This window comes from Eleginops maclovinus, chromosome 1 (genome assembly GCF_036324505.1).
Source record: "Eleginops maclovinus isolate JMC-PN-2008 ecotype Puerto Natales chromosome 1, JC_Emac_rtc_rv5, whole genome shotgun sequence".
Lineage (NCBI taxonomy): Eukaryota > Metazoa > Chordata > Actinopteri > Perciformes > Eleginopidae > Eleginops > Eleginops maclovinus.
The window spans coordinates 11,898,634-11,914,260 of NC_086349.1; the positions used below are offsets into that span (position 1 = coordinate 11,898,634).

The 15,627-nt window shown below is 40.9% G+C and overlaps 1 protein-coding gene across 2 annotated transcripts in view; it reads right to left on the reverse strand.

The window, feature by feature from the left end:
- Nucleotides 1-15,627, reverse strand: part of LOC134871218 (forkhead box protein J3-like) — a 45,239-nt gene that overhangs the window by 2,048 nt on the left and 27,564 nt on the right. Inside the window, exons 6-12 of one of the 2 annotated variants that reach the window (XM_063894003.1) lie at nt 14,397-14,498; nt 11,350-11,505; nt 6,613-6,820; nt 4,667-4,942; nt 2,616-2,717; nt 1,156-1,428; nt 605-706 (exon numbers count right to left, since the gene is read on the reverse strand). In XM_063894003.1, coding sequence (XP_063750073.1) covers nt 605-706; nt 1,156-1,428; nt 2,616-2,717; nt 4,667-4,942; nt 6,613-6,820; nt 11,350-11,505; nt 14,397-14,498 — 1,219 coding nt within the window. Of the gene's footprint in view, nt 1-604; nt 707-1,155; nt 1,429-2,615; nt 2,718-4,666; nt 4,943-6,612; nt 6,821-11,349; nt 11,506-14,378; nt 14,499-15,627 lie in introns of both variants that reach the window. The other variant, XM_063893924.1, reaches the window with a different exon arrangement.

The following is a 15,627-nucleotide window of genomic DNA, read 5'->3' on the forward strand; positions in this document are numbered from 1 at the left end:
GTCCTTTGTTTTCTGATAACTAAAGATTCAGACGTTCAGGTCTCTTTTTAGTGGGATCAGATTTATCCAAAGTACCACTTTCTAAAACAAATGGGCTCAGTAATCCAAACATTGGAATACACTATATAAAACACTAAATAATGCTGAGTTAGTGTTTCTGTGTGTTTTGCTCAACTTGTTTCTCTGCCAGCTTAAGATCTCGATGTTACATAGCAAATGTTCTTTATCCTATGTTAAGACATAGTTAAAATAATCAAGATTTAAAAAGTGTATCATTAAAATGTGGTTCAAAACTGGATAAAACCTACATTGTGGCACCTTCTGGTAGACAACTGATTTATGTGGCATATCCTGAGCAAGCCTTGTTTCAAAAGGACCATTTATTATTCTCTGTGGTGAACTGTACCTTCCTGCAGTTTGACACAAACACACTTTTGATGTTGGCACACAACCTTGGCATTGCATTTTTGCTTTCAAACCAAAGATTAATATTACTGTAAATCTGTGTGATAAAAAAACAGTTTGCAAACATATACTCTGCCTCCCGCCTCCTCCTCCTCCTCCTCCTCCTCCTAACCTGTATAAAGAGCGATGGAGGACTCACCTGTCAAGGTGGGAGCCGTGTTGCTCATTGGAGAGATGTGCGGGTATCCTGGCGGGCCCATCAGAGAGGAAATGTTCTGTCTCAAGTCTATGTACATGTTTCCTGTGGGGGAACAGACAAAAGGGCAATGACTAACTGTCAGATTAGTATCCCGACTTTCACACATGCTATGTGTCTCCGCAGAACACAAGCTGCTGTCTGGTGCAGTTTTACTGCCATATTATGCTAAGCCTGAGAAATCCTACAGAATGTGCCGGATCTCCCACTGGTGAAAATATCCCCTCGTCTTCATAGCTCTACTCGGTTTGCCATGAAGCTGACAACATCCATAATTCCCTTGTAAATCTATAATGGGCAAACAATGGCCCAGTGAGGAGGGAGACCGTAATTCAGCTCCCAGCACAGCAGGTGCAGAAACGGTAAAGACTCTGAATAACTCATGTTATGATAATGTTTAAGCATTTTTCTTTCACAAAAACTCTGACAGATACACTGTATTATTAGAAACGTCTAAACTAAATATTTGTCAGAGTTTGAATATAGCTCTGTACCCGTGCTGATGTGTTGGTGGTGTTGGTTGTGTTGGCCGTGCTGATTGTGCTGGCTGGCCTTCGGGTGCATCGCCCCGTGCGGCTGGGCGGGGTGCTGCGGGGCTCCTGGTGGTGTCGGGTGTTGGACCTGAGGTTGAGGGTGGGTGGCGCCCTGCGGGGGGATCACCCCTGTGGCAGTGAAGAACTGGTTAATGGAGGAACACAGGTCGGACATCTGCGCGGCGTCCAGCGACCAGTTGTTGAGCTCCGCCTGCCGCATGCTCTCCTTCAGACCTGCAGACACACAGAGGAGGCACAGATGGGCCTGGAGGTTCCACATGTGACGTACTTTTCCTCTAACTTTAGATCTTTAATCGTAAAAAGGTATACATGTATCCTATTTGTACTTTTACTGTTTAACAACTTCACATTCTCTAACTGTTGACAGTACCATGGCAGCACAGTTGTGATATATGATAATATATGATTTATGAAATTATGAAATTATAAATGTCTTGAGCATGGTTTTATTTTCATGACATGTTTCGTTTCTCAGGATCTGAACTATAGTTTAAAAGTCTCCAGTGGGTATAACAATTTGATGAAATACCGGGATAACATGATGACGGTTGTAGGGAGAATATAAAGTATGCACTGATTTAAAAATGGGTTCCATTATTAAATCTATATTATCTTGCATTAACTGTTGCTTTTCCTTTAAATTACATTACAATGCTAGTCTTTTATTGTATAATTGGACTAATTGACAACACTGGTATCAAAATCAGAATATCCCACATGCTTAACATCCTATAAATGATAAATTAATTAAACGCAGCAAATATCCTTACAAAAGGCACATCGTAGACACACCTAAGCTTAATTCACAGCATGCCAACAGACATTTCCCAAAATCAAATTCATATGGCTTGTGTATGGTGGCGACGGAGAGCAGATTCCCCCCTTCTCTGGAAATGAGCCAGAGAGGGCAGAGGGTGGCATTACGACAGTGTGATGGAGGTCAAGCGCTGCAGGAGGAGAGAGAGAGGGAGGCAGCGGGCCCAGTGTGTTCCAAGACCAGCCGTCGTCATCCATCGTGTGTGGATGTTGTCGGCTTTGTGCGCTGACCGTGATAAGAGGCTGTTACTGAGCCGGGGCCTAATTGGATTATTCACATTATACAATTGGGAGGGAGGGAGACAGTGTGTGTGAGAGAAACAGAGAGGGCAAGCTCTCAGATGCAGGATAATGACTTTTATTAGGCCAGTACTATTACGACGCTGGATGTTAGAATATTGTGCCTCAAGGACGAGCGCATATGAAAGCGCAGAGAGGAATCATAATGGTTTAATCAAAGGAACTGATCGGCATAGTAAGCATTTTATCAATTTTTACCGTGTCGAAACAGTAGTAGTAGACAGCTTTATCAATGTTCATTTTGGATGCTGTTCACACTGACACCATGACTGCGTGTGCGTTACCTTGAAATGGGGAGAGGTCTACGTCAGCCCAGTTGTAGCTGGTAGCGATGCGGCAGCTCTCCTTGAGCCAGTCCAGGTTTGGGTACCAGTCTGAGGACATGCCTAGGAAGGAAGGAATAAACCCACACACACACACACACACACACACACACACACACACACACACACACACACACACACACACACACACACAATGAAGCAAAAGAAAAAAGATAATTATTTTCATTACCAATGAGATGAGATATAGATCTAGATATGATTGATTAGTCGTCATTTGGAAATGTTTGACATGTTCTTCAGCTTCTACAGCATTTTTAATTGTTTTTTTTTCAAAATAGCAGTCCAAACTCGAGGATATTTATTTATTTTTATTTATTGTCTGTTTAACAACTTTATAAAAACAGAGAAAAACTTGTTCTTACATTTGAAAAAAGGGATCGAGATTTGGCTTCTTTCATAATATATCACAAAAGTGATTCATCCGGCATCAACGTTGTTTTTGTCTTTTTCATCAGACTAGCATAACAAGCTGAGTCTGAGCGATGTGACAGTGTCAAATGATCTGAATCATGTGAACTTAACAAGATTAAAGAGTGAAATTTGTCACAATAAAGTTCTGCAGTCCTCCACAAGGTGGTGTGACTTCACATAAATGAAACCCAACCACAGCATTGCTTATGAAAAGAAAAGAAAAAAGGAAAGATGCTTTTTTTTTCGCCACAAACTAAACAACAATACATTCTGAGACGGTGGATCAAAGACAGAGGGATTATTTTCATTCATCCTCTGCTTGGTTGAGGGGAATACTAACCTAGATAAATAATGTCTGAAGAGTCCTTTTTTGGCCTCAGAGCTCTGTTGCACAGACACAAAGGAAAAAAACCCACAAAATCTGGGAATGTGAGCAGGAAAGCCTAGGTAAAGCTTCAGAGATGCCTGTCTGTATCAGCACAGCCTCATATTATCCAACACTCTGGGACCTCAGAGAGGAAACCGAATAATATAAATGCAATGAGTCTGTGCAGACACAGGCCTATTCGGATTTATTAGCTGAATTGTATTTACACCAGTGTGGCTTTGGGAGTCAGGAGAGGTATATCATTGTTTGGGGCATCAATATATATGAAACAGGAAACTAGACACTTTGTGGGTTCCTTGAGAGGAATCCGTGAGAAGGTTTGCTGCAGAGGAGAGAAATCGCTGCATGAGTGTTGATGTTGGATAGGAAATACATTTAACTGCGAATGACAAAACATTTGTGTGCACAGAAGACGTTACAGCCATCAGAATATCTCCTTTTTGTGACTAAACCTGAGAGACTGATGTTAGCGGTGGTTCCACTCAACTGCTTTATTGAAACTCTGTCAAATGTTAAGTGAATAACAAATGGGATCAAGGCTGCTGGGTGTTTTACTTTATTATAATCATTTGCCAAACTGAACACAGTGTAATTTCTCTTTAACTAGGTTGATATTTCTCACTGATGGCGCCGAAATAATCTTTAAAACATCTTCAAGGTCAAGGAAAGAAGTGAAGGACAATTCATGAAGACGCAGAAAAAGACAAACATGATGCTAGGCTACTCATTTGGTTTCCTAAACAACTTCATTTATAACACATGTAAAATTAGGACGTGGCAAACAATGATTTACAATCCAAGTAAGGATTCCTGTCCTGACAGTATCCGACCTCCTTAAGAGGGATCTTTACAATAAATTCATATGCGTAAACAGCAAAAAGTTGTGATTGATGGCCGAATGATGCGCCACTTTAAATGTTGCCGAACCAAGGAAGGGCATTATCTCATTTTGCTTGGGAGAGGATGTGCCAGTGTACCCTGTGGTAAACGAGATGAGTAAGGAAGCATTGAAGCAGCTTTCCAAAGCATTTAGAGAGTTCAAACAGCATGGCTAATTCTTAGATACTTCTGGGTTATTTAACACAGCCACAATCCTTTTTTTGTTGGATAAGTACACTACTAGGAGGCATAACAAGTCAGATGTGTTCAGATCCTACATAAAGACATCATACCAGCGTGAACAGTGTCTCACCTGTTGTGGGGCAGGTCTGTCCGGTGTGGGAGAGAGATGGGTGCTGCTGGGAATGGGCCGGGTGCAGTGGGTGCTGTTGGTGCTGAGCGTGCGCCTGGTGCTGGCTGTGGCTGGAGTGTGGGGAGAGGTGCTGCTGCGAGTGGAGAGGGTGGTGCGAAGCCTGACCGTGGTTGTGTTGGTGATGGTGGCCGATTCCGTTTCCCGCACCAGGAGAGTGCTGGTAGGAGCAGGCAGTCCGGGGCTGCTGGCTGGAATCGCCTGGCATTCCCATCAAACCTGCCAGGAAACACATTAACAGTTTAAATAAAACAAAAAAGAAATGAAATCTCTAAACGACTCAATCCAAAAAAAAAAATTCACATGGGACAGGGATTATCATAAAGTGCGTCTAGGAGTGTGTGCACCTTCATCAACAACTTAACTCCTTTCCTTAAGTGCATTTAATCTCCTTTGATGAAATGAGTTGACCTTTTCTTTTATCTACTGTTTCATTGTTTATCACTGAAAGACACAGACCTCTTTAAAGATCAGCAAGGAGGGACAGAGGTACATTAGTTTTGATTTTTCTGACCAACAAATCAAAATGAAATCCATGAGTGCACAGAGTACTGAGCGTATCCTAGCAAGGGAGTTTTCCACTCCCGTCATCAGGGAGTGGTTACGCTTTACCTGCCTTTAAAAGTATATCTTATTCCAATTTCTTTATACCCACTGCTGCGCGTCGGCTCAATGCTTTCTGAAAAATGCTTCATAGACGTTATTTTTCCTGTTCGTTTATTCACTGGCAGTCATTGCAGGTTTTTCTATTGCCTTGGTTGTGAACACATTCCTAATGTATTGCACTGTTTGGGTGTTGTGAGAGTTTTTCGGGTCCTAGAGGGACAAAGAGAGTTGAGTTTAATGTGACACAAGGGAAAAAAGACTGGTTGAAGCTGGGTTGTAAATACATTTTTACACCCCATTTTGCATGTTGCTTTTACAGTTGATTACAAGCCTTTATTTGTGAATGTAATATTAATTTGCTACCTATTATTGGATGATGAACATTGATTCATTTACAGCTTGCTGTGTTGTCTTGGACTCACAGTGGTTTTTCACAATGAGAAGATGAGCTCCGCTGTCTCTGTGACTCAAATTCTCGAATGCAATGTCCTTACTTCGTTTCCTGCTAATCCTCACACCTAGAAAACCCTTTCAAGGATCTACCGAATCCGTTCTCCGTCTAGGTGTCTGTGTCATATCGTTTCTTCCCAACTAGTATTCTCACTCTTGTTTTTTCAGTGAGTGCACCCCTGACCACAAATTGAAGGGACCCTGTCAGAGGGTGAACACAGGCAGCAGTTAAGGAGCTCAACAGAGCGCATCAATCTCCTCGGTTCCTGAACGTATGTGGATGTGTTTCGTGGAGGAGAAATCGGGAGAGCGAAGGTGATAGGCGGGTGGCGGAGGATGGTTGGGGGGGAGGTCGGAGTGGAAGGAGGCCTGTTGACCTGAAAGCTTTTTGAAGCAATTAGCAAGATGCTTCACAAACTTTAAAACCAATCTAATTAGCTGCTATCAAAGCTGCGGAGCCCTTTGCTCTGCTCCACTGCAGATGTTTCCAGTTTTTTTTGTCCTCCTTCTGTTGAATCTTCCTCTTAATTGCCTTTACTCATTTGACTGAGCAAGCCATAAAATGCAGATATGCGGAACAACAGATTGTTTGTTTATTAAAAAACAATAGAGTAGGAGTAGAGCGTGATGGAGGTTAATACTGGAATGCTTTTACGGCAATGAAAGCCATGTTAAATACATTCCATTTCATTAGGAGCTTAGGCTTGACAGTTAATTATGCGCATGGAGCCTGACATAAAACGTTTACAAGTTTCTTTTGTTCTGCAAACACATGTGTCAATTAAGATGTTGGACATGCACACATGAACAGATACACACTAATCCACACCCACCTTGCTGCGAAAAGGACTGCTCAAAAACACACTTGTAGAGACTGCGGAAAGAAGTGCTGAGGTCCTCGAAGTCCGAGAAACAGAGCGGCTTGTCCCGCGACTCAGGGACGGGCAAACCGTACTGGGGCTGAGGGGGAGGTGGGGGAGGCGGGTGTGCGGGCTGCTGGAGACTCAGGGACTGGGACGAAGGCTCCGAGTGGCTGCTCACCTTCAGAGAAACAGACAGAGGAGAGAGAAAACAGACTGGGCGGAGTGTGAGAGGTTTAGAAATACAAATCAATGAGGGTATTGGTTTGAGAAAAACACATCAAAGGCTGAATTCACATTGCAGCTAAAAGTGTAACGACTGCGGTCAGACCAGCATCAGCACTGCATCCAAAAACACCCCCCATGCACTTCAATGAGACCAATACAGCAACTGCGCTCATACTATTGGAGTAAAAAAAAGCAACTCCATCAACCAAGCAACTACATATGTGCACAGTCCTGGTACGTCTGGGGTTTTCATCAGTTATTACAACACTAATATACAAAGTGTATTTGAATAAGACGAGAGGCAGCTCTTTGTGCCTGTAGCCAACAGGCTGCACAATCAAGGGTTAACTATGTAACCCATTAAAAATACCTGCACTGTTTTCTGGCATGCTCACATACATGTACATTCACGGACCAGATGTTAATTTGCGTTATTTATTCTTATTATACCAGTGTATATTATTCATACTGCTGATACATGTTTATTCTTATTCTCATTTTATTTACATTTTATTACTTTTGTTCTCATTATGCCTTTGTATATGCCATGTTTACTTTCTGTGTTTCTTTTTTATTCTGCTGCTGCTATGACAACTGAATTTCCCTATGGGCATCAATATAGGTCCATCTTCTCTTCTCTTATTACACACATTAGGTACAGTGATTACGATAAACAGAGGCAACTCTTACACTTCGTTTAATAAAGAAAAAAAAGACACAACAAAAGACCTGCTGTTTGGGTAATGCATTAAAACAAATCAGCACAGGTTGACACTGATTGACACCAAGCTCACAACTCCTCCAACAGAGATTTACAACATTTAATGAACTTCAACTTAAATCCCTGAGAAACACCGGAATAATAATAGAGACGACTGCGGTGGAAGGAGTTAAACTGCTGAAGGCAGAAGTTATGGCCACAGCCACACAGGGTAAAACAATTACACTGCACCCTCACCTTCAGTAGATTCACTTCAGTTCAGCTGCAGTAAAACATGCCAATTATTAACACCACACATTTGACTTAAACGGTAAACTCTTTATTTGATTGTAATCTAACATTACTTAGTTTATTTTCAAACATTTTAGCAGTTAACAGAAGTAATTGTTTGTATTAAATACTTTCTTTGTTTTTGAGTTACCTCGTTGGGGGAGGTTACTTACTGGTTCAGCAAAAGGCGTGGCTGAGCACTGAGGACTCATTAATACTGCAAGCAGTCAATTGGGATTGGGACAAACCACCTGCTTTCATGTCAAAGGGGGGATTTGGGTTTTGTCAGTGTCCTTTGTGTATTCTGCTAATCTTAATTACCCCTTGGTTTTTGTACTTGGTTTGGCCGAGCCACTATATATGTTCCTTGGGCTGTCATTGTAGCAGGGCAGTTTGTAGAGTTAACACCTGTTAAGGTGATGTTAAGTTTATTTGAGGTATTTTCTGTTGACCTCTTTTATAAGTCTAGTTATCAGAGATTTTTGGGTAAATAAAAACCCCAGTTTCTTTCACAAACTTCTGTGTCCTGTTGCCTTGACAGCAGGTAACGGCGCAGTAGCCTGGCATGCAGATTTAATGAGCGGCAAATGTTTATATGGAACTTGTGTTGAGACAGGACAAGGACATATACAGCAGGATTGGAAGATGAGATTATAACAATGTCTCAACTAAATTATATATATATATAAATATATTCTACCAAATACAGTATATATATAGTATATAATAAAGAACTGTACGTTTAATAGAACCATAAAATGTTGTAAACTCTTGTCTCAGTATTATATAAAACTGTGCAGTGTTTTGGTATTTAAAATGTCTCTTGAAGAGGCCTCTAAGCATTGAAGTGGGCTGCTACCTGTTAGTCATAGCACAGGGCAGCACAATGTTCTTCGTAGGTGAATCTAAATTAAGAATCCTGAATTTCATTTGGGAGAGCTGCACTAGGAAATAGATAAAAAAGTTACATTCAATAATTATCACATTTAGTTTCAAGAAATTCAATTTATTTTCCAATTGTGCAATTCAAATTAAATAATCCCATTAAGGCTTTCTACAAATCTTTTTTTTAAAAATTTTATTCAGGATGATAAACGTGCCAAATTCAATTTCATGCAATTAAAAGAAAATCTTTTCCTGGTATTGGTTTCTTTTCATATGAATACACAAAAACAAAATCCACCGCTTCAATTTTCCTTCTTATTGTGAATGCAGCCTGTCGTCCTCTACCCTCAATCATCTCATCCCAGCTGTCATCCTCCTCACCATCCGCCCAGCAAACACAAGCAATTTGCTGTGATCAGTGTGCCTCCGCAAATATAAGCCAACTTAGCATGACACATCCTCCACACATCTACCTCCACCCAGCAATGGCCGCCTCTCCATCAACTCCATGTCTTTGAGATCTCTGCAAGGGATGCCACCAGTAATCACGTCAGTTTAGGGGGGGGGGTTCACCTGCAGCAGGTAATGAGGCAGAACTAACCCTGATCCCCCCGGATCACACTGCAGATGAGGCCTGAAGCAAAGCGGGAGGAGGAGGAGGAGGAGGGGTGGAGAAGGCGATGCAGGGAGGAGGAAAACAAAAGATGGCCTCTAGAAATGAGAGGTTAACGAGATGAGATTGCGCTGACCTTTGCTAATGCAGGTGGGAGGTGAGCGGGGGAAAGTGATTGATGGTAAAGAGGTGAGCAGCTGGTACAAGGGGAAAATAATGAAGAGTTGGAGGTTTTTCCAGCGCTCCTGTAATTTCGGACCAAATGTTTTAGGAACGAGATTGGCCTTTGATATTGTATTTTGTTTGGTTTAGAAAGGCACGGACAAAAACACATTGATAAACATGACAAATGCACTACAAGTCCATCAAAGGTCCCAATAATTAGATGAAAATGAAAAAAGTGAATGGCCATGAATGAGTTGCAGCAGTGTTGAGTAATATGGTCAAAAAAAGGTTAAGTAAAAGGATACACACAACAACAAAAAAACTAGCTTTTTTCTTTTAAGTTTATTCCCTTGGAGCATGAAAGTGTATCAGGTGAAATGATATATAACTGATGGCAGCACAAGACGAAAAAGTTATGTTCAGTAGCCAATTTGCATCTTAACTTGGGTGACATTTTACATTTAAAAAGGTCAGATAACTGTTTTTGTTATTGTTGTTGCATCAGCTGGTGATAAACTATTTGTTAAATATGAAATATGTTGTTCTAAATCCCTTAACATGTGACAGTTCAGTTCATGACAGAAGAGTCGTAAAATCAAGTTCCTCCTTCTTATGGAGATGACTTATCATCATGTCACACACACACTGGCCGAGACTAAGTAATTCAAATAGCCGAAGGACCTTGTCTCATAAAGGACGAGGAATCCTTTAAACAGCCAGTGTAAATCTGGCCAAATATGTCTCAGTGTATCAGTGGACTGCCAAGTCTGCATTTTACTTTTCACCAGCCAAGACTGTAGGCACTCTAGAGGACGGAATGGGACTGCCTTGATTTAAATAAACGTCACGATGAGTGAGAGAGGACGAGTGTGTGTGACTTTGTCTGAATTCTAGTGGTCAGGCATCATTTATATGCATCAGAGATGATAAAGGTGAGTTGTCAGGACAAAGGGATGACTTGATGTTTCCTGCTGTTTTATTTTTGCTCCATGCAGCTACATCTATCAAAGCAAAGCAGCAATTCCCTAAGGTTCAGAATTCATTTGTGCTGGTCGACCCTTGCAACAGTGCAAACAGTATCGATAGTCATCTGCAAACAAAATTCAATTCCCAAGCTAAATAATGCAAATGTCTATGCATATAAAGAAACAGTCAAGAGGCAATCTACACTTTTGCAGTTGCTGTTCTTGCAAAAAAGACATGAAGTTGTGACAAAAATCTCTATGAGTTTTCTTCTGAGAGGTCAAATAAAATCACTATTTGGAAAACAGGGACATTTTCTTTTAACTACTTGTTTGACTCCGCATGTTAGAACAGACACAATAAGAATGTGTCTATTCATGCCATCTGCTCAACTGAATTGATGTTTTCACTAACATTAAAATGTCATGAAAGCACTGGAAAACCAAAATGAAAAAGTGTTTGCCTGGAAGGAAGGACCATGAGACAGGAAATGAGAGTTTCAGCAGTGTACTGTAGATCCAGCGTACATGTTGTCAGCTGGTTATCACCTCCTCACCTCAAGGTACAGCTGACACCTTCTGTACTGACAGTGTCTGCACTGGTGACTGAAACCTCCAGATAATGTCAGAGCCAAGTGAACAGAAGAGCATATGGTAAAAGTCATTTTACACTTGAAATGCTAGTGGTTAAAAATGTAGCATTTCTAGAGCTTCTTTTTTGGGAAGCAGGAGAAAACTAAATGCTCTTAAGAAGAGTCAGAGGCAGCATCAGGTCAGCTGTCTTCCCTGTGCAAAAGGACTTAAGGAAAAGAAAAATGAAGGAGCTCTCACTAGACTTTCATCTAAAATAAAGGAAAAGGTCTTACTGGTGTGTAGCCGTGCACGTTGCTGCCACTGCTGACGGCAGTGTTCAGGTTGTTGAGGTTGACGGATGCCATACTCTGCTCCGAGAGACTGTTGCTCAGGCTGCCCAGACTCCCTGGACTCTCACTGCCCTCTGCCTCGGGGTTGTACAGTGCTACCTAAACACACACACACACACACACACACACACACACACACACACACACACACACACACACACACACACACACACACACACACACACACACACACACACACACACACACACACACACACACACACACACACACACACACACACACACACACACACACACACACAGGATCCATGTAAAAACAACATTAAGGAAATTCATGGGCCAAAATGTTGAAGCAATACCCCTTATATAAACTATTTTAAAGGCAGTTATTCAGGATTTTATTGCTCCTCTTTCCCCACTTGGTTACTCTGGCTCAAATCCAGTCTGAAGTGAACACTATCCACCTCAACAAGTTACCCACGCACCATTAACTTATGGGACAACTCATGAGGAAATATGGAAATTAAAGTGCTGGTATACAAATTGGTCCTGCTGCTACATAACATCACAGAATGTAAACTAATGATTATTTTTCTCCCCTGAACATGGTGATTTTGATTAAATGTCATGACCCAGAAACCACTGGGTCACTTCAGAAATGACTCTATTGTATGAGAGTTTGGCACGGATGGAGACATGAGTTGCGCTTCAGAGGAAGTGTACTGTGTATTATCTTGTGGTGACAGATCACAATGCCTTTAAAAGAAGTGCCTCCGGATTATGTTGAATCATGTTTCTCTTGTTTTGTTTGAATGTCAGTACTTGTGAAGCAGAGCGCCAGTGTTACCTCCAGGCTATATTTAATTGTACAGACACAAGTGAAATTATAGCCTTCGGGTGAGACAACAGTAAAGGATCTCTGGGGTGGTGCTCTACCCTGTAGAGCATCTTCTAGCTGAAAACAAAGAAGTGTTTTCTGTCTCCTTAAGTGATAATCCTAAACGTTCTCTGTTTTGGTGTATTTGGTGACATCTCTGTGAACCTGTAATTATTTTTGCTATGTTACTGTCCTAACCAGAAAATAATTGGGTGGTTTATTTTTGAACATTAGTAGTTTATATACAAGCATTAGAAAAGAAAAGAAAAAACTGTCAATGACCATTCACCTTTGAAATTGTTTTTTTTTTGTGTTAGACCTGGACCGAGTCTCAGTTGCTACACAATTACATCAAGTAAAAGATCTCTGAAAGTAATTAATAACTCAAACAATCTCCCAAGGTAAATACATCTGTTATTCTAAGCTCTTGTATCATCTTATAGGAATATATATTTTTCAAAAGCACAAGCCCTCTCCAAAGCAAACAGAATATAAATGTGTGACTGAAGCACCGAAGCACTGCTGTGCCTGCAGGACACCACCTGTCTGGATGTGGGTGGATATCATTGACGTTGGCATTAGCATCATTACCATCAAGGTCCTCCTCTCCCTGCTCTGAATCATTTGTTCAAAAATGTATGATGACGACTAAGACGGGTCAAGTTACAATCTTCCCTTTAGAAAAAAACTGAATTCCTTTAGAACAACAGGTGTCTTATTTCTGGTGTGACACAGCAAACTGTATGGGGGAACATTAACTACTTGATGCTGATTTCCTCGGCAGTTAATGATTGTGTTTTCTGTTGTCCCATTTTTTTTTTTTGCGTTTTACTTCCGTTGAACTAAGAACATTTAAGAAACTTTTACAGTGTTTCATAAAAAAGTTTAAAATGTTGTTCAAATTATGTTGGTGCAAAATGTCTTGCTACCAGCTATGTGTTTGAGGTCAGAACTTTGTATGTTGGTAACTTAATCCACAGCACTTCAGTGGTTACTTTGCATAAAGTAGCAACCTTTTCAGTTATCTCCCAATTATATCTAACTATTAACTACATATCACTTTAAAGTTTAATGTTAGGGTCAATAAATTTCAAATAATTGACAAATACCTCCAACTTTTCGTAAGCCCATTATATATTTTCCTATTATGCCTGTAAAGCATAGACATAAAAACAATAAAATGTGTCCCATTATCACAGAGCAGGAACCAGACAGTAAATACTATTTTTAGTGGATAAATGATAATACTTATATGATCATTTAAATAAATAAAATAAAATAATATGTTGGTTATAAAAATTGCATAAAGCTAATACAATGTTGTGTATATATAATGTTGTATCATAATGTATAAATGTTGAATTAACAATTGAATTTTTTATTGAAAGGTTAATAATTGGTGATAAAAGTGTTACATTTTGACAACTTCTGGGCTGTATGAGTCAAGACGTGTGAAACGAGCAGAATGGAAAACTGGAATAAGTCGTCAAGTCCTGACCCTAACATCACGTCTATTCCAAACACGCAAGAGTTATGTGAGCTGCTGCTGTGGGACAAATTTGTCTTTGGTCAGGGTCAGACACAGAGGTCACGTACCACACATCGTCATTCAGTGAGTGTGTGTGTATGAGTGTGTGTGGCCGTTCAGACAGGCGTCAGAGGTCCCAGCCGCCGCTTGATCTCTGACCCCCATACAGACACTCACACCCAGCTTTAAAGTCAGAGTCAGTGTGTGTGTGTGTGTGTGTGTGTGTGTGTGTGTGTGTGTGTGTGTGTGTGTGTGTGTGTGTGTGTGTGTGTGTGTGTGTGTGTGTGGGTGTGTGTGTGTGTGAGATTGCATAAGGTTGTGTGTGAAAGTGAAGGCCTGCCACGGATTGTAAAAAACAGAAACACATTTCTGCTGCAGCTCTCTTTCAAATACGCTCTTTTCCAGTTAGTAATAAGAATAGCTTTTGACACATTCTTCTCAGCTTGAAGTACAAATGACTATATCTTCTTGAATGAATAATTTGTCAACAATCATAATTACACATCGTTGAGAAATTAATATTCATCACTTAGTATCATCTTTCTGAGCTTCTTCGTCTATTTAAAAGTCTTGTACCTGATATCGAGTCAAACAAATGAACACTTACTGAGTTGCTGTGCCGTACCTTGTTGGTCACAGCGTTGATGGCCAGAGTGGGGGACGCCCCTCCCGACATAATGCAGTCCATTCTCAGAGACTCTGACTCCAGGCTGTATGGAGTTGATGCCTGCAAATTGAGGACGAGGGTGGAGACACCAAATTATGAATCACCAACAGTAGGACTTTTCGTAAGACACTCTGAAGTAGAAAAGCAAAGGTGTGAACAACCCAAAAGTAGAAAGAAGAGTATTAACATTTTGTTAAGAATCTGTTCACTACTACTGTTTCTGTAATAAAAGGATATAATATAAAGATTTCACAGATTGGTTATATGCAGTGTTCAGTGACAGTAAGGACAGGCAATTTAATGTGACACGGCTATGAGAAATTACTGAATGCTCCAAGTTCATGATTCTGTACTGAGCCTCCTGAATCAGTGCCACGCCTCAGGCTACAACGTGAACTAGTCAAGGCGCACTTCATTTAAATTGCCAGACACTAAAACAGGATGAAAAGTGGACACATAACTTGCACTTGATAACAAATCAACCCATCCTCGCGCATTATTCAAGTATAAAATGTATTCAGCCGCAGTTTATTTGCTGCTGTCGTCATAATGAGCTAAAGTCGGGTTAACCGAGTGTGGGGATAGGAGGAACGACTAGGGGCTAAATTGAAGGTCGCAGAGTCGGGTAAAAAATAAAAATAAGGGCGATATTTTTTCTCCATGTCTGACTCCTTTCAGGGTTCAAGGCGGCTTGCCTGCCTTTCCCAAACTGCTTACAGTAAGAGGATTGGTTGGTAACAATGCAATCTTTAATTTATGATAAACTCCCAGTGAAACGGGTTGTCGGTTCCCTGGTGGAGGCACTTAAAAAGAAGACAACAGAGAGGTGAAGAGAGGAGTGAGGAAGGCTTGTGGAAGAAGGGGAGAGAAAGGGAAGAATGGGTAGAGATAATTGAGTGTTGACGGACAGGCAGACAGAGAGGCATACAGGAAATGAAAGGGAGTGATTATGCTGAGGGCACCGGAGACGCAGCTACTAAACTAAGTGTACGCTGCCTGTCTACACATTTATACAGTGCATTTATGCAGCCGACGTTTAGACCCGCTGCCAACTTCAAATCTTTTCAATTGCACAGCCACTGTCATCAGGAGACTTTAAAGACTTTGACTGTGTAGCCTAGGTGCAACAAAACCCCAATGAAAACACAACCGCATATTTAGCCTACCTTTTTTTCCATCTTTTTGACGG